This window comes from Podarcis raffonei, chromosome 4 (assembly GCF_027172205.1).
Source record: "Podarcis raffonei isolate rPodRaf1 chromosome 4, rPodRaf1.pri, whole genome shotgun sequence".
NCBI lineage: Eukaryota > Metazoa > Chordata > Lepidosauria > Squamata > Lacertidae > Podarcis > Podarcis raffonei.
Window position 1 is genome coordinate 2,200,094 of NC_070605.1, and position 23,614 is coordinate 2,223,707.

At 44.5% G+C, this 23,614-nt stretch overlaps 3 protein-coding genes across 3 annotated transcripts in view; all 3 read left to right on the top strand.

Annotated features, from left to right (window-relative positions):
* Positions 1–9,002, top strand: part of LOC128412292 (zinc finger protein 420-like) — a 45,369-nt gene extending 36,367 nt beyond the window's left edge. The window contains exon 5 of the mRNA XM_053385197.1: positions 8,824–9,002. Within this exon, the coding sequence (XP_053241172.1) occupies positions 8,824–9,002 (179 nt within the window). The remainder of the gene's footprint in view (positions 1–8,823) is intronic.
* Positions 1–10,402, top strand: part of LOC128412293 (zinc finger and SCAN domain-containing protein 12-like) — a 47,421-nt gene extending 37,019 nt beyond the window's left edge. Inside the window, exons 2-4 of the mRNA XM_053385198.1 lie at positions 9,304–9,796; positions 9,990–10,082; positions 10,271–10,402. Coding sequence (XP_053241173.1) covers positions 9,395–9,796; positions 9,990–10,082; positions 10,271–10,402 — 627 coding nt within the window. The 5' untranslated portion in view covers positions 9,304–9,394. The remainder of the gene's footprint in view (positions 1–9,303; positions 9,797–9,989; positions 10,083–10,270) is intronic.
* A 2,977-nt stretch (positions 10,403–13,379) lies between these two features.
* Positions 13,380–17,525, top strand: LOC128412064 (zinc finger protein 420-like; the record flags this gene model as incomplete). The annotated part of the gene is made up of 2 exons (XM_053384912.1): positions 13,380–13,561; positions 15,871–17,525. Coding segments are annotated over exons 1-2 (1,689 nt in total), but the record flags the coding sequence as incomplete, so codon positions are not given.
* Positions 17,526–23,614: the final 6,089 nt, after the last annotated feature.

Consider the following 23,614-nt stretch of genomic DNA (forward strand, 5'->3'; position numbering starts at 1 on the left):
TTTCATAAAACTCCAAGAAATATTGTCAAAGGCTTTCTCCGCGTCCACAAAAATCAGAACTGCTTTAGTATTAATCTTCACTTGTAACTTTTCTAAAATATTAATTATATTCCTCGTATTGTCAGACAAATGTCTGCCCGGGAGAAAGCTCGCTTGGTCTTTATGAATTTCTTCTGCTAACACCTTTTTCAATCTTCTAGCCAAAATATCTGCAAAAATTTTATAATCCACATTAAGCAGTGATATGGGACGGTAGTTCTTAAGCTGCGTCTTTTCAGTCTCTGATTTCGGTATAAGTGTGATGTACGCTTGCTTCCACGACTCTGGTGCCCTTTTCCCTTCCAATATTTCATTACAGACTTCCTTTAAAGGTTGTATTAACCATTCTTTCAAAGTTCTGTAATATCTAGAAGTCAATCCATTCTGTATATTCTTTCCTTCCACTTCCAGATTCGTGATGGTATTTAGTTTTTGTCTTTTTTTCAGTTGCCAAGCCAACAATTTCCCGCACTTATTTGCCGATTCAAATGTCTTTTGTCTCATCTGTTTAATCTTCCATTCTGTTTCCTGATTCATCATTTTCATGTATTGTACTTGATATAGCTTTATTTCTTTCAAAATCTCCTGAGACTTTGGTTTCGCCCTCAGTTTCTTCTCTCCTTCCTTTATTTTTTCCAAAATTTTGTCTTTTTTCTCATTTTGCATTCTCTTCTTAATTGCATTCTGTTGTATCAAAAATCCTCTCATGACGGCTTTACTTGCGTCCCAAATTACTCTTTTTTCAACAGTAGTGTTAATGTTTATCTCGAAGTAGTCTCTCAGGGTTTTCTGGGCCTTTTTGGTAAATTCATCATTCCTAAACAAAGAGTCATTCATCCTCCATCTAAAGGAACCAGTTGGCATCAGTTTTAATTCCATCTTCACAGCATTATGATTAGAGCAGGTCTTAGGGCAGATTTCAACTTTGCTAATCTTTGGGGCCAGTCCTCTAGTTACCCAAATTTGGTCATTTCTTGTCCATGTCATTTTAGCCTCAGAGTAGAACGTTCCCTCTCTACCCAGAGGGTTCTTCATTCTCCAAGTGTTGATTAAGTCCATGTTTTCAGTCATCTCAAAAAATGTTTTTGGTAGTCTTCCATCCTTAGTAATTATTTGTCTTTGCGCCTTGTCCATATTTGTGGATACAACACCATTCATATCTCCCATCAGAATCATGTTGTAGTCCAAATAGTCCATCAAGATTTCATGTAACTTTTTAAAGAATTCCGATTTCCCTTCATTTGGTGCATAAATGCCTATTATCAAAAATTTATCTCCTTGTGTTTGGATTTCAATTGCTACAAATCTTTAAAGATAAATTTAGGTGATAGACTCTCTTTTGCATAGAGGACTACTCTTCTTTTTTAAACTTTATCCGATGAAATAAATTCTTGGCCTAATTTTTTGTTACTCAGTAACTTCCTGTGTAACCTTGTCACATGTGTTTATTGTAAACAAATCAAGTCCAATTGCTCTTTTTTCAACAAATGAAACACTCTCCTCCTTTTTTCCAAGCTGTTCAGTCCATTCACATTCCAGCTCAAGGCCTGCAGCGCCATCCTGTGGCTACTTTGGTGCTCCCCCAACTGCCCCCAGAGCTTGCTCCTCTTCTGTTGGTGGTAACACTGGTTCGTTGACAGGGGAGTCCAGTCCAAAAGACAATGCTGAAATGTCCAGGGTACCCTTACTTGGTGATGTTTCTCCCGAACTCTTTGCTCCAATCCTCTGTCTGGTGATCCTCTTTCCGATATTATTGACTCTTTTCCAATTCCCTTCTGTAGGTCTTCTTCGTAGTTATACAGGAACTTTGTTTTATCTTCTACTGATCTTATCTTTATTTTTATTCCTTTAAAACTAAAGGATAGGCCTTGAGGAAATTCCCACCTGAAGTTAATTTTATTCCTTCTCAACAGATCCACCAGATCTCTGAAGTTAAATCTCAAGTCCAAAAGATATTTAGGGATGTCTTTAAATATCTCCACTCTAAATTGGTGTATTGCCAAGGCCTCCTCGTAATGCCAACTCAAGATTTTATCCCTCTCTTCTTTAGATCGGAGTGTAATCAAACAGTCTCTTATTCTGTTCTGCTCCTTCTTCCCTCCTCTTCCAAGCCTGAAGGCTCTCACAATTTTAAACTCCTCTTTTTGCAGATCCCGGTTCCAGAAGGCTGCAAATTCCTCTGTAAGATAGTCTATCAAAGAGTCTTTTTCTAGTTCAGGTATTCCCCGAATTCTCAAATTTGTCTGTTTCTCCTTGAGCTCAAACATAGAAAGCATCAACTTCTGGTCTTGTACTTGCTTCCGCACATCTGGGACCTCTGTTTCCAGTTGTGCTATCTTCGCTTCAACAGTAACAATCTTTTCCTTAACTTCCTCTGCAGTCTGTCTAGTTGCATTGGACTCCTTAACTAATGTCTCTATAGCTTCTGTATTAGAATTAACCTTTTGTTCCAAGCTTTTTATGCTTTGTGTATTTTGGTCCAATTTTTGTGAGTTTTGGTCCAATTTTTTATTCATTTGTTCCAAGGAATTATTCATTTTACTCAAAACAAGTGCCCAATCTTCTTCCGAAAGCATTCCTCCTTTTGGTTTAGTATGCATTGATGCAGCTGCAGAGGGAACAGGAGGGCCAGATGTAGAAGCTCTCCGAAAAGACTTCCCAGACCTTGTTGTCTTTTCTTGTAAAGAAGGATCTATTTTTTCTTTCCCATCTGCCATAACACTCAAAGCCCGCAAGGTCAGATACAGTCCCAGAGTTTTATCTTTAAGGCTGGAAAATTCCACTCCTTGTAGCAATTTCAAAGTCCTCCTCTAGAGGGAAATAGTTATTATTTATCTTGTATTAGTCCAAAGTATCCTTTTACACTTTTTTTTTGTTGCAATAACAAGTTGCGCCGATATAATTAGTATCACCTTAACTTTAGCTCAGAAAAAGAAAGTTGAAACTTTTAAAACTTTTAAACCAGGAGAAAATAGTTGAAACAATGTTTCACTCACTGACAGCCAAATGGTCTATTCACATTCAATGCGGAGCTCCGAAATGCAGCAATTTTAATGGCTTCCGTTCCCAGGTTCCGAGTGGTGAAAAGTTAACTTTTCCCTCTTTTCCTGCAGGCAAATAACATCCAAAAATCCTCCCCCTTTCCCTCTGCTTCCAAGGGGGGGCTCGCTATTTTTATACTGGAAATTTGAAGATCAAACACAGTCTTTCAGGCTTTAGTTTAAGCCTCTTTGCTTCCGACTATTTACAAAAAGAGGAAGGCGGACTTCCTGTTTTACACCTCCCCCGTTCGTAGCCTAATTCAGCTTTTAAAGATCCAATTTCTTCACTTTACTCACAGGTAATTACTTTAAATCCGAATGTCCACAGGAAAAAGTCAGCGCTCTCCTGCAATGGCTGTGCAGCTTCACTCCGTGAAAGTAGCAGTCAGTTCGCAGCACCACGCCACTCACCCCACTCCGCTCCGGAGCCCCTAAATGGGATTCCACGCGAGTAGGGGAGGTGCTCCTGGTGCCCTGCCGAACCCCCATGTTCCCAGGCTTCCTCCACCTGGGATTTCTAGCGGGTCCCCACCTTCGCCGCGGTGGGCGATCCAATTTCCACGGAGCCAGTTCCTCTGCTTAGAGAAACTCCGCCATTCGTCACTGGCGCTGACCCGGAAGTCCTGGATGACTGATTCTAAGTCCATTAAGTTCACAAAGAGTGTTGAGTACAATCCTAAGTGGGGGGGGGGGAAATGTGGGAATTTTCCAGAATTACCCAGAGGAAGATCAAGGTGATGTAAAAAAAAAGCAGATAATGTTGAGGTAAAAGAGGAAGCTGAGGAGGAGGAGGAGGAGGAGGATCAGAGTTCGGATTCCAGCTCAGTGGGTGGTGCTGCTGCTGGTGTCAGCGACAGTGATGACTCAGCAGACTACAAGAGCGCAAAGGCCTCAGTCAGACCATCTGATGCGTCTGACAATGAACTGGAAGAACCACTGTTCACCATTGGTCACTTTTCTCCTAAGAAGGAGGAGATGAGTGAAGAAGACTTGCGTATAGTACGCAGATCTGAAAGGGCCACCAAAGGCAAACCTCCAAAGAGATTTGCTGATGAGTTTGCTAAGACAGCAACTGCTGTTCTTAGTAGCTCAGAGAAGTTATGGGAACCTTCAAGCTTCAAAGAGGTTCAGGAGTTAACCTCTAAAGATGCTGAGCCTTGGCTTAATGCCATGAAGGCTGAAGTTGATTCCTTGAACAGGAACCAAACTTGGGAACTGGTACCGGTAGTCCCAGGAATGAGACTGGTTGGCAGCAAATGGGTCTTCAAGGCCAAGACAGACCAGAATGGCAAGGTTGTCAGACACAAAGCCAGATTGGTTGCCAGAGGTTTTTCGCAGGTACCAGGACAGGATTACCACAAGACCTACTCACCCACCGTCAAGTATGAGAGCATTCGGCTGATGCTCAAGATTGCTGCAGAGGAGAAACTGCATGTTTCCCATCATGACATTAATACAGCTTTTTTGTATGGGGTTTTGGGGGAGGAGCTGTATATGCTTCCACCTGATGGAATGCAAATACAGAAGGGAATGGTCTGTAAACTTCGGAAATTCTTATATGGTCTCAAGCAGAGTGCCAGGTGTTGGAACACAAAACTCACTGAGACATTGCTTTCTCTAGGTTTTCACCAGGGCAAAGCTGATTCATGTGTGTTTGTCAAGGAGGAGGGGCAAAACAAACTGTATTGTTTATGTTTTGTTGATGATCTTCTGATGTTTTGGAAGAATCTATGCAGTGATTTATTTGTAGCTTTACCGGCCCCCGGGGGGTCCACACGCTTCCTCTGCGACGACTCTCTTCTCCCGGGGCTCCTCCGATTCGGCAGAGTGTAAACACAGCGGGAACAGAAGCACAGTTGCCGTGTGTGCGTAATAAATCAGGCTTAACGCACGGTGTCTCCTTTATCTTACTTTAAGTCTTTATTCTCGTAGCAAAACAAATATCATAACCTTCCTGGTGACAAAGCACACATCCTTGCTCCTCTCTTGCACCGGAGCAAAAAAACACACACACTGAGAGAGACACAGTAAAACACTCCCCTCAGTATTCTAAACCACGCCTCAGAATGTGAGACGTCACTCAGAACTTCTTAACCCTGTGAGTTCTGATTCTCTCCACAGAATCAGGCTTTGTACTGAAGCACCCTCGCTCAATTGAAGGAGCACTTTGACATGAAGGATCTTGGTGAGGTATTCAACTCTCTTTCTCTGCAGGTGGAGAGAGACCAAGCAGGTAATTTTCTGATACACCAAACACAGAAAATTGCTGATGTTTTAACGAGGTTGAATTTGGTTGATGCAAACCCAGCAGACACACCGATGGTGACAGGTTACCAGGTAGATAGTACTGCTGAAGCGTTTTCTGACACTACGCTGTACAGATGCATTCTAGGCAAGTTGAATTTCATTGCTAGATGTTCAAGACCTGACATAGCTGTAAGCACTAACCTGCTTAGCAGACATGCTAACAATCCTACTGTTCAGGATTGGAAAGCTCTGAAGCGCATAGCCCACTATTTGAAAGGGACTTTGCACTACAGGCTGAGGTTCACCAGTCAGAAGACTGGAGGTCTTGAAATCTTTGCAGATGCAAGTTTTGGAAGTGACACCACGGATGGTACAAGCACTTCTGGAGTATGCTACATGTACAACCACTGTCTGTTTGACTGGTTGTGCAAAAAGCAGACGACAGTGAGCCTAAGTTCCTGTGAAGCAGAACTCAATGCTCTGTCATTTTCACTCATGGATTGTGAATGGTTGATGCAACTGTTTAAGGACATCAGAGTTTCTGTGAAATGTCCTATACAAGTGTATCAAGACAATAGATCCTGTTTGGCTTTGCTGAACTCAGAGAGTTGCAAGCAGAGAACCAAGTACTTGCAGATTAAGCTACATCGTGCAAGAGAGTGTATTCAGAAAGGACTCATTCAGGTGTCCTACATGCCAGGAAATGAAATTTCTGCCGATCTGTTGTCTAAGGTTGTTAACAGAGAACAACTTAAGGTTTACGTACAAAGGTTGCAATTGGGTTGAACCACAGGTACTACAGGTTACACGGAAAGGGGGAGGATGTTAGGATATTTCTGTTCCACCTTAAAAGGGAGCAGGTTGTTGTGTCACAGCCTGCGTATTTCCTGTTCACAGGAAGTTTCTCTTTTGTTTAGAGCTTTTGTTTCCCTCTCTGCGTCTGGACACGCAAGCAGGCAGTCATGTTTTTTCTTTGTTCTGATCAACGCTGAATAAAGTTGTAAATAATGCTCTCCTGAGTGCACCTTTCGTTGTACGAACTCTGCTGATAGAGCGTGCATGAGCCCTGGAATGTTGCAAGCTATTTCTGAGGCTTGTGTCGCTAATTGACTGATACTGTATCTACGGGAGATCGGTGGATCGTCCGGAATCGACGTGGGGGCATGATGGCCTTTGTCTCCCTGGCAGTATCCCAACACTCTCACCCCCGGCAGCAGCAATGAGGTGGTACAGCTTTCAGGTGCTAAGAGTGTGTCCCTGCTTTGGGAGGGGGAACACAGCCCCCCAGCAAAGTTTGGAGGATGAGCCAAGAGGTATAGCCGGACATTGGAAGGCAAACTGTTGCAGGAATTTATGTATAATTGGGGGGGGGGAGAGGGTTGCCCCTGCAGCAGATATCATGCACATGCAGCCGACTACCAAAATCATCACCATCACTTTTGTGACTTTTGTGACTTGTCCCCACAAAACACTTCATCACAGTTTCTTTCTATCTATTCAAAGGGCCTCTGCTGCACAATACCAAATGTAAGAATTCACTGATAAATGTATCTATGTACTAGCTCATTGGGAAAACTTCAGAAATTCACATAGACATGTGAGCTCAGCTATTCAGCAGCCCCTCTGCCTGAGTGATAATTTCTTGCATCCTGATACCTGAGTGCCAGACAGGCAGCCATTCCAGAAATAACAAACCCAGATGGAGACAAAAGGGTGTGATTGACTTGGCTGGGAAACAGGGAAATGTAAATAGCTCTTTTGTTACACTCAATGGGTGTTTGGTGGATGGCAAGGAGAACCACGGGGCAGAGTCCAGGATGCTCAGATTACTGCCACCAGACCTCTCCTTTCATGATGTAACCATGATGTATTATTGATATAGTTGGGGTCGTATAACATGGGGATTAGCAGCTGATAAAAGTTTGGGGGCTCTGTTGTTCTGGGCATCCATCTTGTTCCACCTTGTGGCAGGTGGGAGTCCTGTCGCGACAGACTTCAATCAAGACCAAGCCTACTGGCTGCTGTTTTGCTCTGGTATTCCCGGCTGGTGTCCTTGTTTTTTGTGCAAGGGAACCCTCAGATTTCTCCATTAACATAACGTACCCAAAGCCTTCAAAATGTGCACTTTCCTGCATTTTGCAGCTCAGCAATGTGTAGTCCCAGGAGAGGCAGGAACAGCGTGTCTTCCTGTTCCTCCCTCAGCTGAGATCTGGCTGGATGGAGACCTGGGAGCCACCTCTTAATATCTAGAGGGCTGACCCATGGAAGAGGGAGCCAGCTTGTTTTCTCCTGCCCTAGAGGGGAGCACCCAGAATAAGGGACCCAGAGGACCAGAAAGCAGTTTCTTCTGACGGGAAGAGCAGCAGAATCCCTTGGGAGATGGCGGACTCTCCTTCCTTGGAGGTTTTTAAGCAGAGGGTGGATGCTTTGGCTGAGATTCCTGCCTTGTGGGGGGCTGGAATAGATGACCCTTAGGGCTCCCTCCCATTGTAGGATGAGCTTCCTTGCTTCCTGCAAACCCCTTTTGCCTGCAACCTCTTCCTCCAGTTTCTGGCCAAGGGAGGGAGCGGATCACAGACCAACCAAGAGCGTCCCCTCAAAATGAGCATCTCTGGGATTGTGCAATGCAGGAGAGAAAAGGCAGAGAGGACTGAGCAGGGTGGACTCGGCTTTGCAAGGGTTAAAGGGAACTGAGCTGCATTCCTAGAGGGGACAGCAAGTAAAGGGGGGCCAGGTCCTCCAGAGGAAAAACCCCTCCCTCCCCTTCCTGCAAGGGGGGGGGGGTTGCTTTCCTCTGCTGCAAATGCTGCATTGTTCCTTTCCACGGGGATCTGGTGAGTCTCTTCTTCCTCCCCCCCCAAGAGGGTGCAGTGGGGAGAAGGTGGGGGTCCCAGGGATGCAGCAGGGGAGGGTGGCTCATGTGGGGGGGGGGAGCCCCTGGGAGCAGGGGGTCCTGCCAGGGAGGGGCGAAATCGCACGAGGTCCGCAACTACAGTACTGTGTATTCTGCATTTGTATAAAGACGCTGCTTACTCCTTTGGGAAGGGCAATCCTCTCCTGGGATCTGGTGAGTCCCTTCCTCCCCCCCCCCCGAGGGTGCAGTGGGGAGAAGGGGGGGGGTCCCAGGGCTGCAGCAGGGGAGGGTGGCTCATGTGGGGGGGGAGCCCCTGGGAGCAGGGGGTCCTGCCAAGGAGGGACGGGGTTGCGCGAGGTTTGCAACTACAGTAGTCTATATTTCCTGCATTTGTATAAAGACACTGATTCGCCTCGCATTAATCTCTTCGCTTGCCTCCACGTTTCCACAATCGCCCTTCAAGAGGCCTACATCTCCTCCTCCTCCTCCTCCTTTTTCTCCTGTTAACAAAGATAGTTCTCAGTAGTACTTCTGCTGTGTGTGACACGGGTCAGCGTCATTGCACAACAGAGGAAACGTGTATGAATGGTTGCTCCCAAACCTCTTTGTCTCTTTCCCTTCTTCCTTTCTCCTTATTGGCAGAGGAGGCCAGCCAATCAGATCAAGCCAAGCTTTATGAGGAGCTGGGTATGTTGAGTTGCAGAGGAGGGGACGGAGAGGAGATAGGAGAGCCATGTCACCTGGGGGTAGGATTCCAACCAATGTCTTCAAGCTACAAGAAAGGAGATTCGGACTCAACACTCCTAGTCATTTTTCACTAGGAACCAATGACTCGCTTGTCAATCAGGTCTGACTTCATGCATTGACTGGAAGGAAGGAGCAACCAGGCTGAGTCCCCTCACATTAATCTCTTCGCTTGCCTCCACATTCCCAAAATCTCCCTTCTAGAGGCCTACATCTTCTCCTCCTCCTCCTCCTTTTTTGAAAGATAGCTCAGAGTCTGGGCTGTGGTGCAGTCCTACCCTGGTTCCCAGCAAGACTCATCCATGGATGCTCAGGGAACCTTTTTCTTCTCCTGATATGAGACAGCTTTTGTAACAGAACAATGTAATTGCTTTGTAGGATTTGCTAGAGCTTCTCATTCAGACTGACAGAACTTGGCAGAAGACCAAAGGGTTCCTTCCGATCTCTCAGAGGCTTCCTGAGAGCACAGATGGATGAGCAAGACACAGCTGGCCCTGAAGCAGGAAGAGGCCATGCAATCCAAACTGGGAGCAGTGGGGGATTCTGGGAAAACTCTGTGCAGAAGATCCTGGGTGAGGAGGACGCCCTCTGCTCAGAGGTGCAGAGCCAGCAATTCAGGCAGTTCTGCTTCCAGGAGGCCAAAGGACCCCGAGAGGTTTGCAGCCGACTCTACCACCTTTGCCATCAGTGGCTGAAGCCAGAAAAGCACACAAAAGCTGAGATGCTGGACCTGGTGATCTTGGAGCAGTTCCTGGCTGTCCTTCCACCAGAGATGGAGAGCTGGGTTAGGGACTGTGGAGCGGAGACCAGTTCGCAGGCGGTGTCGCTGGCCGAAGGTTTCCTCCTGAGTCAGGCAGAGGAGAGAAAGCAGGTGAGAGAGAATTTCCTCTGGATACTCCCAAGGGGCTCCAAACAGGATGGAGAACATCCAAAAATGGTCTGCTGATGTCCCATCCTTTTTCTGGGAATGAGATCTAACATCCTTAAAGTTTCTGTCTTTGTCGTTCTCTTTTTAATATTTCTCACCATTCATTTACTGTTTTGAATCCTTGTTCTTCTTTCAGAAAAAGGATCATTTTGCAGAAATGGACCTGGATTCCTTTGAGGCAGATGAAAGAATGAAGCCAACAAGACCTCCAGTGGCTGAAGCTGAAGGGGTAACAGGGCTTAGTGAGCTGGGAGACTCTGTGGCAGAATGCAGTGCAGAATCAGAGGCAGAAGAGGAAGGAGGCGAGTGGGAGGAGGGAGGGCGAGAGTCAGAGGTGAGTCTGGAGAAGGAGGAGCCACTGGGGGCTCCCTCTCCTTCTGCCAGAAGCCACCCTCCCTGCTTGTCTCTCTGAGCCAGGAAACATCTGACAACGGAGGAGCAAAGGCAGGCTGCACACTGGCGCACTGTTCAGTCGCTTGCCAGAAACCCCAGAGAGGAGGGGACTTGGAAAGCTGTGGGGAGCCAGGGGCCTTCACTCTCGGCAACTGATTTAGTTAAGGAAGACGCTCAGGGAATGAGTTGTTGTTCTCATAAGGCCTGAAATTCAGCCAAGTCTGAGAATATTGTGTTCTTGCTAATAAAGAGTAAACTCCAGCTGTGAAGTGTCGGATTTCCTGCCCGTATAACTCTGTCATACCAGCCTTCTGAATGTTGCCAGTGTTGGCAAACTAGCCCCCTCGGGACTTCCGGGTTGGCGCCATCGTCTAATGGCGGATTCCCTCCAAGCTCCGGAGGGAATCGGCTCAACAGGGGTTGCGTTCTGCCGCGGCGGCGACGCGGGGACCCTTAGAAACCACAGGCACTGAAGCCTGTGGACCTGGTGACTCGGCGGGCACCATTTGCGCCCCCCCGACCCGCAAAGGAGCCTTTTTAAAGGCTCTGGAACGGGGGACGGAGAGCGGCGTGGTGCTGTGAGTCGACTGCTTCCCCTGCTGAGTGAAGCCGCATGCCATGGACGGAGAGCGCTAACTTCTTCTTCTGAAGACCCGTGAGTAACACGGTATTTGGACTTAAAAGGGAAATTTTCTTTGGGAATTAGGCACGACCGGGCAAGGTGTTAAGAGGAAGTCCGCCTACCCGCCTTGTAAACATCGTAAAGCAAGGATTTTATTACTAAGGTTGTGAGAATACCTTTCTTCTTTGTGGAGAAAAGCAATTAACTTTACGTTGGGGCAATTTAAGTGATTGTGCTGGAGGATAAGAGCTAACATTGAGAACGGAATTCACCCCTCCCCCAAGACCCGGGAGCGATCGGCGAGAGAGCCTGCGGAAGAGGCATAAAGACTTTGACAGCTGTCAAACTAGCTGTCAAAGTTGGAAGAAAAGGGAAACTCTGTTTTTGCTGACTTTGCTGGTTATATTCGCTACAATTTGGTAACAAATTGTTAAAATAAAGAAGAAAAGGCTAACTTGGCTTTTGGGTGGGAATTGGAAGACATTAAGAAACTAGAATCCCTCTAGAGGGGGTTCAGGACATTACAAAAATGGCTGTAAGTGGAAAAATACTGGCTGAACTGGAGAAGACCTTCTCTCTCCTGGGAAAACTGCAGGAACAGACGGATGTTTTGACTATAAACGTCACAATACTGAAGGGAACAGTAAATAAAGTTGCTGAGCCTGGAAGGGACATGATTCAAGTTCCTGCAGATGAACAGGGAAGCGCTGTTGTTGATCTAAAAATCCTTACAGCCAAACAAGAAAAGAAATTTGAGACACCTGAGAATGTGTTTAAAGAGGAATATGATGATCTGAAGGAAAAAGAAGGAGGAGCTATGATGTCGCAGATGATTAAGGAGAGCCAGAGGCCTGTTAAGATGGATACAAAGGAAAATAAGAACAGGATGATGAAAATTTGGTTTGAATTGAAGAATGGAAAATGGAGAGATCTCCTTATATGGAGATCTGAAGACATATGGAATACAAACTTGGCTAATGTGGAAATTGGAGCCTTTGGGACATTTGGACTTATGAGAAGTAAGAAACAAGATCTTGGCTCCATTGTTAAATATGGAGGTCTGGCTGGAAGAAATATGGACCTTATTGGAACAGAGCTTCTTCGAGATTCGGAATTGCAAATAAAGGACTATCAAAAAAACCGGCAGAGAGGAACTGAGAGAGAGTTGAGCGCCTCAGACGTGAGGTCGCCAGGCTGACTGCAGATGGACTGATGGACTTTGGTTGGGGTTCGAATCCGGGAAAGGGGGTGGTGGGGCTTTGGGAATCCAAAGGGTGTATAAATATATTTTGTTTTAATTAAGTTGGTTTTGCCACTAACATAAAAATGGGGATTTCGGGGAAGGGAATTGGGGCCAACCTTAGAAAAGGATTGCTAAGAATAAGTGTTGACGTATAAAGATTGAGGTTTTTAAGTTAAAATGGGTTAATTAAATTGATGGGGCGAATTTAGGAAAAGTTTTTTAAGAATAAGTATTGATATATAAAGATTGAGGCTTATAAGTTAAAATTAGTTAATTAAAATGAATTAGAGAAAATAAGGTAAAGTGTGGGGACAAGAATTTGCTGAGCTAAAAATTGGAATTGGAATACAAGAAGGGCAGGTGTGGGGAAGTCAAGGAAATTGGTTATGGAAAGTAAGCAATGTAAACTTTTTTAATTGTTCCCTTTTCTTTTTCTTTTTTCTCTCTTTTTTCTTTTTTGTCTTTCTTTTTTATTTTTTGAAAATTTCAATAAATATATTTTTAAAAAAACAAAAACTAGCCCCCTCGGGAGAAGCTGGCCTCTCTCCCAGCTCCCGGAGCTTCTTACCGGTGATCTCCTCTGGCTGGTATCCCCGCAGTCCAGGGAAATCTTGATAGGCGACATTTCCCAGCGTGGAAAATGCACACCCCCTCCATCCTTGCATACCAGCAAACGAAAGGAGATAGTCAGAAAGCTATTTACATCCTTTTATTTCTGACTGTTCAGTTTTACAGAAAACATGTCCGATCAGTTCAATCTCCTCCTAGCAAGTGACTCAAACTTCCTTTACAAATGCAACAGGAAGGTCTCATATTACACTGAGAACAAAGCTTTGAGAAATCTCGGGAACATTCTTTCCCATAGCTAGCCACATCATGTGATGTAAACACCGAGCTGCCAGTTTGCAGCTGCGTTGTATCCATATCGTAAAAGCCAGTAGGATTCATCTCCCTCTCCATGCCCCCATGAACCCCTTGAATTTGGCTCTAGGGCATTGGAAGGGAACCTCTACAGAACAACTCACGAGGAGAGGAGAAAGTGGATCCTTCCATCCGGCAAACTGGAATGCGTGCGTAGGCAGAATAACTTGAAACCCACCAGGAGGATTACCACCTATTTGCACAAAGATGAATGTCCGTAATTAAAACACAGAATAAAAGAATTCAATTAAAACGTCAAAATAGGCATCCATAATACAAATGTGCAGCAAAACAATCCTATTGAAACAACACAGCAATTAACAGGAAGGAAGGAGACAGAACATTGTGTAGCAGATCATATTTCTGCTGTCTCAGAGGAGGACATTTCCCTTTTTCTTTTAGGGTCCAGTGTGCTTTGAAGATGTTGCTGTTCGTTTCACGGACGAGGAGTGGGCGTTGCTGGATCCTGACCAGAGAGCTCTGCATAAGGACGTCATGAAGGAGAATTGTGGGATCGTGGCCTCTCTTGGTAAGGCTCCCTGTGGGATCGTCCTATCTGCCAGGAAATTCAAGAAATACCTCTATGTGACAAACCTCATATATTTTCACAGCGCCCCCTACAACACCTGGGAACCTAACACCCCCACAAGAAATAGTAGATTACAGTTTTTTCTGTGAACAATCTTCCTCCAGTTCTGCCTCCTTCTACCACAGTTGGGCTGATCTGAACTGCCCAGGCATCTTAAATGTCAGCTTCAGAGTTGTTAGGAAATATAAGTAGCTTCTGTAAGGTTTTCTGTTTTTGTTTTTGCTGCTGTCAGTCTTGGGTTGACCAAAGAGAGAAATGACATTGGAGATGGAGGGGATGCCATGAGTGGGCCAAACAACATTTGCCCCAGAGAAGAGCCAGGCTGATTGAATCTCAGGTAGTACTAGCAGTGATAATAATAGCAATAATAATAATTTTTATATATACGCTGACCATCTGGCTGGGTTGCTCCAGCCAATCTGGGAAGCTTCCAACACATATACAGTGGTACCTCTGGTTGCGAATGGGATCCGTTCCGGAGGTCCGGCCAGATCCCGAGGTTTTCGCAACCCGAGGATCACTGTTCTGCGCATGTGCATGGATTTGCCACTTTAATAAGCTGAAGTTTACGTAACCAGAGGGTTACGTAACCTGAGGTGCTACGGTATAAACATGAAACAGTAATAAAAACAACAATCTAATCTAATGTAAAAAGTACAAAAATCTTAAAATGAGTAGCTTACTTCAAACAAAGCAACATTCAACCATCAATTAGAATCCAATAATAAATACATTGGGTTATTACAGATAACAAAGGTACCGTATTTTTCACTCTATAACACGCACCTGACCATAGCACGCACATCGTTTTTAGAGGAGGAAAACAAGGGAAAAAACATTCTGAATGAAACAGTGGACGTATCATTTTTGTGCTTCATGCTGTGGCCACAGACATGTGATCTGATGGTGAATTTGGGGTGACCCAATGCAAAAATCCTGAGAATTCCTGTGGATCCATGCTTTGTAACCACGTTTTTGCACCATTGCAGCCCCAGGCAACAGTGGGTGCGTGATTTTTCTGGTGCAGGCTGTAGCCATGGACATGCTATGTGATCTGATGGTGAATTTGGGGTGACCCAATGCAAAGATCCTGAGAATCCCTGTGGATCCATGCTTTGTAACCACATTTTTGCACTACTGCAGCCCCAGGCAACAGTGGGTGCGTGATTTTGGGGGTGCAGACTATAGCCATGGACATGCTATGTGATTTGATGGTGAATTTGGGGTGACCCAATGCAAAGAACCTGAGGATCCATGTGGATCCATGCTTTTTAACCATGTTTTTGCACCATTGCAGCCGCAGGCAACAGTGGGTGCGTGATTTTGGGGGTGCAGACTGTAGCCATGGGCATGCTATGTGATCTGATGGTGAATTTGGGGTGACCCAATGCAAAGATCCTGAGGATCCATGTGGATCCATGCTTTTTAACCACGTTTTTGCACCATTGCAGCCCCAGGCAACAGTGGGTGCGTGATTTTGGGGGGGCAGGCTGTAGCCATGGACATGCTATGTGATCTGATGGTGAATTTGGGGTGCCCCAATGCAAAGATCCTGAGGATCCATGTGGATCTATGCTTTGTAACCACATTTTAAGTGGGGAGCGAAGGAAAAACAAAGAAGGGACATGAGAGGGGGGTGCAGAGAAGCAGCTGGCTAAGAATGCAGGAGAGGGATTTAACGGGAGGGAGGAAAGAAAGGCAAAAGTTTCCCCCCACCCAAGTCAGCCATCTCTCTCTCTCTCTCTCCCTCCCCCCTCTCTCTCCCTCCCCCTCTCTCTCTCCCTCCCCCCCTCTCTCTCCCTCTCCCCCAGCAGCACCGGAGCACAGAGAGGAATTAGAAGGAACGACACTCTGCTTTCCCCTCTGCTTGCCTGGAGGGGAGGGGCTTTCCCTGCTCTTTGTTCCGTTTCAGCAAACACAGCAACGAAACAGAGGAGGGTGGGCAGTAAGACCCTGAGGCAGAATGCAGGAAAGCAGCCGCTTCCTCTTTTCAGGTTTCCCTTCTCCGTGAAGTGCGATTTGATTTTTGCCTGATTTTTCGGCTCCAGGGACCACACATTCGCTCAATAACATGCACAGACATTTCCCCTTCCTTTTTAGGAGAAAAAATCTGCGTGTTATAGAGGAAAAAATACGGTAATAAACACACAGCCAACTGCCTTCTCTACAACAAATTTAGTGAGCATTATTTCCTAACGGGGGGCTCCATTTGTTCCTGAGGCTCTAATCCCTTTTTCTCTCCATTGCAGATTGTGATGAATTGGAAAGGAAGAACAAAGAAGAACACAACACAATCTGCAGAGTGGAGAAGGCATGTAAAAAATTGGAGTGTGGAAAGAGCTGCAGTCAGAGCTCCCATTCCACTTCCCATAAAAGAAATTTCTTTCGAAAGAAACCCTATCGGTGCATGGAATGTGGAAAGATATTCAGTACGAGCTCCTCTCTCACTTCACATCAAAGAATTCATACAGGGGAGAAACCCTATGAGTGCATGGAATGTGGAAAGAGCTTCACTTATAGCTCCCATCTCACTTCCCATCAAAGAATTCATACAGGGGAGAAAAAATATAATTGCTTTGAATGTGGAAAGAGCTTTAGTAGGAGCTGTAATCTCACTTCCCATCAAAGAATTCATACAGGGGAGAAACCCTATCAGTGTGTGGAATGTGGAAAGAACTTCAGGAAGAGCTCCGATCTCACTAGGCATCAGAGAATTCATACAGGGGAGAAACCCTATCAGTGTGTGGAATATGGAAAGAGCTTCAGGAAGAGCTCCGATCTCACTAGGCATCAGAGAATTCATACAGGGGAGAAACCCTATCAGTGCATGGAATGTGGAAAGAGCTTCAGTCACAGCCGCAGTCTCACTTACCATCGAAGAATTCATACAGGGGAGAAACCCTATCAGTGCATGGAATGTGGAAAGAGCTTCACTGATAGCTCCCATCTCATTTCCCATTACAGAATTCATACAGGGGAGAAACCCTATCAGTGCGTGGAATGTGGAAAGAGCTTCAGAACAAGCTCCTCTCTCAATTCCCATCAGAGAATTCATACAGGGGAGAAACCCTATCAGTGCATGGAATGTGGAAAGAGCTTCAGTACAAGCTCCGATCTCACTAAACATCAAAGAATTCATACAGGGGAGAAACCCTATCAGTGCATGGAATGTGGAAAGAGCTTCACTTATAGCTCCCATCTCACTTCCCATCAAAGAATTCATACAGGGGAGAAACCATATAATTGCTTTGAATGTGGGAAGAGCTTTAGTAAGAGCTGTAATCTCACTTCCCATCACAGAATTCATACAGGAGAGAAACCCTATCAGTGCATGGAATGTGGAAAGAGCTTCAGGAAGAGCTCCGATCTCACTTGGCATCAGAGAATTCATACGGGGGAGAAACCCTATCAGTGCATGGAATGTGGAAAGAGCTTCAGTACAAGCTCCGATCTCACTAAACATCAAAGAATTCATAAAGGGGAGAAACCCTATCAGTGCGTGGAATGTGGAAAGAGCTTCAGTCACAGCCACAGCCTCACTTCCCATCAAAGAATTCATACAGGGAAGAAAACATATAATTGCTTTGAATGTGGAAAGAGCTTTAGTAGGAGCTGTAATCTCACTTCCCATCACAGAATTCATACAGGAGAGAAACCCTATCAGTGTGTGGAATGTGGAAAGAGCTTCAGTACAAGCTCCTCTCTCACTTCACATCAAAGAATTCATACAGGGGAGAAACCCTATCAGTGCATAGAATGTGGAAATAGCTTCACTTATAGCTCCCATCTCACTTCCCATCAAAGAATTCATACAGGGGAGAAACCATATAATTGCTTTGAATGTGGAAAGAGCTTTAGTAAGAGCTGTAATCTCACTAGGCATCAAAGAATTCATACAGGAGAGAATGTGCCGGCCCCCGGGGGGTCCACACGCTTCCCCTGGGCGACTCCCTTCTGCTGGGGCTCCTCCGGTTTCAGCAGAATGTAAACACAGCGGAACAGAAGCAGGGTTGCCGTGTGTGTGCAATAAATCAGGCTTAACGCACGGTGTCTTCTTATCTTACTTTAAGTCTTTATTCCCGTAGCAAAAACAACAGTCATAACTCTCCTGGCGACAATGCACTCATCTTCACTCCTCTCACGCAACGGAGCAAACACACACTGAGAGAAACACAGTAAAACACTCCCCTCAGTATTCTAAACCACGCCTCAGAATGTGAGACGTCACTCAGAACATCTTAACCCTGTGAGTTCTGATCCTCTCTCCACAGAGAAACCCTATCAGTGTGTGGAATGTGGAAAGAGTTACATCCAGAGAGTTCATCTGAATCCCCATCAAAGAATTTATAGAGGGGAGAAACAATATAAATGCTTCCGGGTTGGCGCCATTGTTTAATGGCGGATTCCCTCCGAGCTCCGGAGGGAATCGGCTCCGTAGCGTCTGGGTCTGCCCGCTGCGGCGAAGCGGGGACCCTTAAAATCACAGGCGCGGATGCCTGTGAACACAGAGACTCGGCGGGCACCATTTGCGCCCCCCCAATCCGCGACGGAGCCTTTTTAAAGGCTTCGGAACGGAGGCAGGGTGAGGCGTGGTGCTGAGAGTACTCCCTCGCCTACGGAGTGAAGCCGCAAGCCATTGACAGAGAGCGCCAACTTCTTCCAAGACCGATTGGACTCTAAAATATAAACCCGTGAGTAATACGGAGATTGGAACCTTAAAAATTCTTAATTTTGGATTTGGAACGAGCGGGAAGGGGCTAAAAAGGAAGTTCACCCGCCCCTCTTTGTAAACAATTTAAAGCAAAGGACTGGGCAGCTAAGGTCGAGAGAATCTGTTTTTTGTTTTTTAATGAAAGATCCTGACTTCACGGTTTTGACACTATAAGAAGACTTACTGGAGGATAAAAAGAATTTTGGGAGCTGAAATTTCACCCCCCCCCCCGAGACCCGGGAACGTCCTATGAGAAAGCCTGTTGCATTGAAGATTTTGACAGCTGCCAAGTGAGCTGCTAGTCAGCTAGTTGTCAGCTCGAAAAAGAGAACATTGTTTCTGCTGTTTTTGCTGGTTTACTTGGTATAACTTGTTGAAAATAAGGAGGGCTGATACAAAATAACTGGACTTTTGGTTTTGAGCTAAAAGGAACATCAAGGAACTAAAATCCCCCTAGAGGGGTAATAGGGACATTACATCACAAAAATGGCTGGAGTATGTAAAATCCAAGCAGAATTGGACAGAGCACTCGTTCTCTTGGGAAACTTGCAAGATGAGTACAATGCTTTGTCTACAAAGGTATCGCTACTACATTGGACAGTAAACAACAGTTTTGAGCCTGATAAGGACTTGAAACAGGAAGCCCATTTAACTGAACAAATAAATGAAACTGAAAGTGTAGATACGATGGAGCAATATGTTGTTTTTGAAGAAAATGAAGGAGGAGCAGGAGATTTGCAGGAGTCAAAGGAGAGTTACAATATGAGGCCTGACATGATGATAAAAAAGGACAATAAAAATTGGATGTGGAAAGCCTGGTCTGAATGGGAGTCTGGAAAATGGAGAGATCCCTTTTGGAGGAGATCTGAAGACCTGAGGATTACAAATTTGTTGGTGAAAGCTGGAGCTTTGGGGACATCTGGATCTGAAAGAAATTTGAAACAAGAGTTGGAGCACCCCATAGGCTTTGCCTTTAAGTATGGAGGACTGGCTGGAAGCATCATGGATTCTGTTGGGCCGGAGCCCCTCCGAGACTTGGGGTTTAACATCAAGGACTATCAAAGAGACCGGCAGAAAGGAACTGAGAGAGATATAAGGGCCTCGGATGTGAGATCTCCAGGCTAAATAAATAACATAAAGACTGATGGATATTGGTTGGGGACTGGAACCGGGAAAAGGGTGGGTGGAGGTTGGGAATCCAAAGGGTACATAAGGATAATTTGCTTTTTATATTTTTTGTTAGTGGTAAGGAAATTGGGTAAATCGTGGAAGGGAAATTTTGATCGACTTTAGGAAAAAGGTTTAAGAATAATTAATGAGGTATAAGTATTGATGTGTAATTTTAATAAGGTAAAATTGATTTCTTCTCTTTTTAAATTAATTGAAAATAAGGCTGTTAAAAATAAATTGAAGAAATGGAAAAAAGAAGTAAAGTAAAGCAATAGTATGCTAGAACAAATGTTTAAGCTAAGGTAAAGAAATAAGTTAAGGACTTGCTGAACTGACAATTTAAATTGGAATACAAGAAGGGGAGGTGTGAGGAAGTCTGAGAAATAAGGTTAAGAATAATAAGTATTAGAAACTTTATGTGTTTTTTCTTTTTTTACATTTTTTTTGTTTAGTTTTGAATGTTATGTATTTTTGTGATTTTTGTTTTGTTTATTTTTTGTCTTTGTTTGTTATTTGAAAATGCTAATAAATATTTAATATAAAAAAAAAAGAATTTGGAAAGAGCTTCAGGAAGAGCTGCTCTCTCACATCTCATCAAAGAATTCACACAGGGGAGAAACCCTATCAGTGTGTGCAATGTGGGAAGAGCTTCACTCATAACTCCTCTCTCACTTCCCATCAAAGAACTCATACAGGGGAGAATCACGAAATTGTAGAATTGTGGAGCTGGAAGTGAACCCTGGTGCAATCTATTCCACCCCATGTGATGCAGGCATAGCAAGTGAAGCATCCATGACAGATGACCATCCAACTTCACTTGAAAACCTCAATAGATGGAAATTCCAGCACTTCCAAGGGAGTCCAATCCACTAACAGCTCTTGCTGTCAAAAAGTTCTTCCGCATGTTTAGTCAGTCTTGTTTTTTTAAAATAAAAAACTTGATGCCATTGGTTTGTGTCCTACCCTGTGTAGTAGGAAAAATGAGCTAAAAACGATACAACAAAGAAAAATCTTTCCTTCCCCAGAATTTAAATAATTAACAAAAAATCAGAAAGCATTCCTTGACTTCCTATCCTCTTTTTCCATGGTTCCTTTTAACTCTGATTTGTTTATTCCGATGTTCTGAAATGCCTCTCAAACGTAGTGTTGTGTCATTTTATTTTAATTCCAGACGTGCAATATTATTGATTATATCCTTCTGAGTTTCTCTTACTGTGGCTAGCTCTGTTTTCATTCTATCTTGATTCTTTTTTATCTCTCAGTTCTCTTCTTTCTTTGGCCAGGGCACAGCCTGACTCCCTCCTTCGGCAATCTTCGCGGAGCTCTGGCCCAATGGTTGCCATTGGTTTGATTTGAATCAATTTTATAATGAATGATTTTAGAGTGTTGTGTTGTGTTGTACTGCTGTACTGTTTTATTGTTGTTAGCCGCCCTGAGCCTGGCTTCGGCTGGGGAGGGCGGGATATAAATAAAAAAAAATTTATTATTATTATTATTATTATTATTATTATTATTATTATTATTTCTCTTAACTGTTTCCTCCAAAGCTTGGACTGGTTTTTCCATACCATTTGTTTTCCTGGATAGTGTTTTGATTTCTGTTGTCAATTTGTCCATCATTTTGGTGTTATTTTGTAAATCTTTTCCTAATTCCACCAGGATCTCTGCTATATTGGCATCTCCTTAGGTGGTCTCCCTTTCAGTTTGGCTGGTTTCTTTTGTGCCCCCTGTTTTTTCTGTTAGATTTCCCCCCCCTAATTAAATAATGTAATTTTTTTTTTATTCCGAAGGTCTCCGCTCGGTGTCTCTCCCACTGTTATCTTGTGGAATATTATTTTATTTTCTTTCTCCTGTAGTAACCTATGTTATCCATCATTTGAGAACCACAATATTGTTCTCCCTTTGGTCTTCTTTCCTTTTTATCCCTTTCCCCAAATGGAAAACTTTTCTCCCAGCTGCCGCCCACAGGGTCAACATTTTCTGCCACCCACCCCCACCCCCTCCGACGACCACCGTCAGTCATGGGGTCACAGAATTATGGTTTCTGAACTGGCTGGATCTAGAGTCTGGATACATCAAAGAAGCGCTTCAGTTAAAGGTGTTGTAAATTCAAACACTGAAAACAGGTAGAGAAAACCAGGACTCCACTGCACCATCCAGTGGCACAATGTTATATTGCACATACAATGCATATCAATCGCTTTTTCTTTGCCCATCTAATGATGATGATGATAATAATAATTTATTATTTATACCTCACCCATCTGGTTGGGTTTACCCAGCCACTCTGGGCGGCTCCCAATTGAATACAGCATTAAATATTACAACTTAAAACTATTATCAAACTATTAAAAATAAAATAAATAAATGTAGCTGAGTTTGCAGGGACGAATTTGGGAGGGGAGTCAGGCCCTTGGCCAAAAAGGCAGGGTTTCCCCTAACCTATCCCATCTCATGGGGGGGGCGAGCAGGGATTCCCCTAATGTCATCTCATTGGATCCTGCAGGGAATGAAACGGGGGGGGTGGAGCACAACCCCCCAGCTAAGTTTGGAGGATGGGCCAAGAAGTATAGCTGGTCATTGGAAGGCAGACGTACCCAAAGCCTTCAAAATGTGCACTTCCCTCCATTTTGCAACACAATTCCCCAGCTCGGCAATGCGTACTGGGGTCAAGCAGGCATCATCAACATTGTCTTTTACTTTAGTTCATAACATTTATACACCGCTTGATTTTAAAAGCAGCAACCACCACAAAATAAAAAAGATCAAAACCAGAACAGAGTCCTTAAGAATGGAACAGAGGTTGGCTGGCACATGTTGCATCGGGAGGAAGGAGGGTGAGTGCCTTGCACAAGTGCTAATCTTTCCACTAGCATAATTTAGTTGAATTACCACCCAACTTGCCGATTGGAAGGTTGGCGGTTCAAATCCCTGAGATGGGTTGAGCTCCTGTTGCTTTCATAGCAGTTCGAAAGCACGTCAAAGTGCAAGTAGATAAATCTGTACCGCTCCAGCGGAAAGGTAAACAGTGTTTCTGTGCGCTGCTCTGGTTTCACCAGAAGTGGTTTAGTCATGCTGGCCACATGACCCGGAAAAACTCTGCGGACAAACGTTGGCTCCCTCGGCCAGTAAATGCAAATCAAATGCAAATCTTTTTTGGGTCTGTCTTGCAGCGAGTTCTCTCTGGGTATCTGTCTGGCTCTGTTGATCTGTTGTCTAACTTCATCAGCAAAAAAGAAAATAACAGAACACCTCTAGTCATCCCATACAGCTCCCAAGTTAAAACAGTACAACGCATCATCAGAGATCTACAACCTCTCCTGGACAATGATAGTTCTCTTTCTCAAGCTCTGGGAGGAAGACCTTTCATTGCCTACAGACAGCCACCCAATCTTAAACAACTCCTAACCCACAATAATACTACAACCAGACGTAACACGGACACTGGCACCAGAGCCTGCAATAAACCCAGATGCCAACTTTGCTGCCACATACACCTGGACAACACCATTACTGGCCCCAACAACATCACACATACCATCTCGGGACTATTTAATTGCTCATCATCTAACATTGTATATGCCATCAAATGCCAACAGCGTCCTTCAGCTCTCTATATTGGACAAACAGGCCAAACCTTACGCCAAAGAATAAACGGACATAAATCGGACATCAAGAATCACAAGACAGAGAAACCAGTAGGAGAACACTTCAATCTCCCAGGACATTCTATACAAGATCTCAAAGTAGCTGTTTTACTACAAAGGAATTTCAGAAATAGACTGGAAAGAGAAGCTGCTGAATTGCAACTCATTACCAAACTTAAAACCATGGAGAGACCTGGTCTGAACAAAGACATTGGATTCTTATCTCATTATACATGACAAAGCCATTTTTCACCTTCTCACCCCTTGCTTTTTCCTGTAAGACCTATTGCAGTCGTTAAGAGTCGTCAACAGGCTCATCACAGCTATCTGCCAATCACCCATTCCCACCACCCTTCTGAGTAATACCCCTCCCCACCTTCTCACTATATAGAAGGATCTGGCAACTTCTGTTTCAGTGTATCTGAAGAAGTGTGCATGCACACGAAAGCTCATACCAAGAACTAA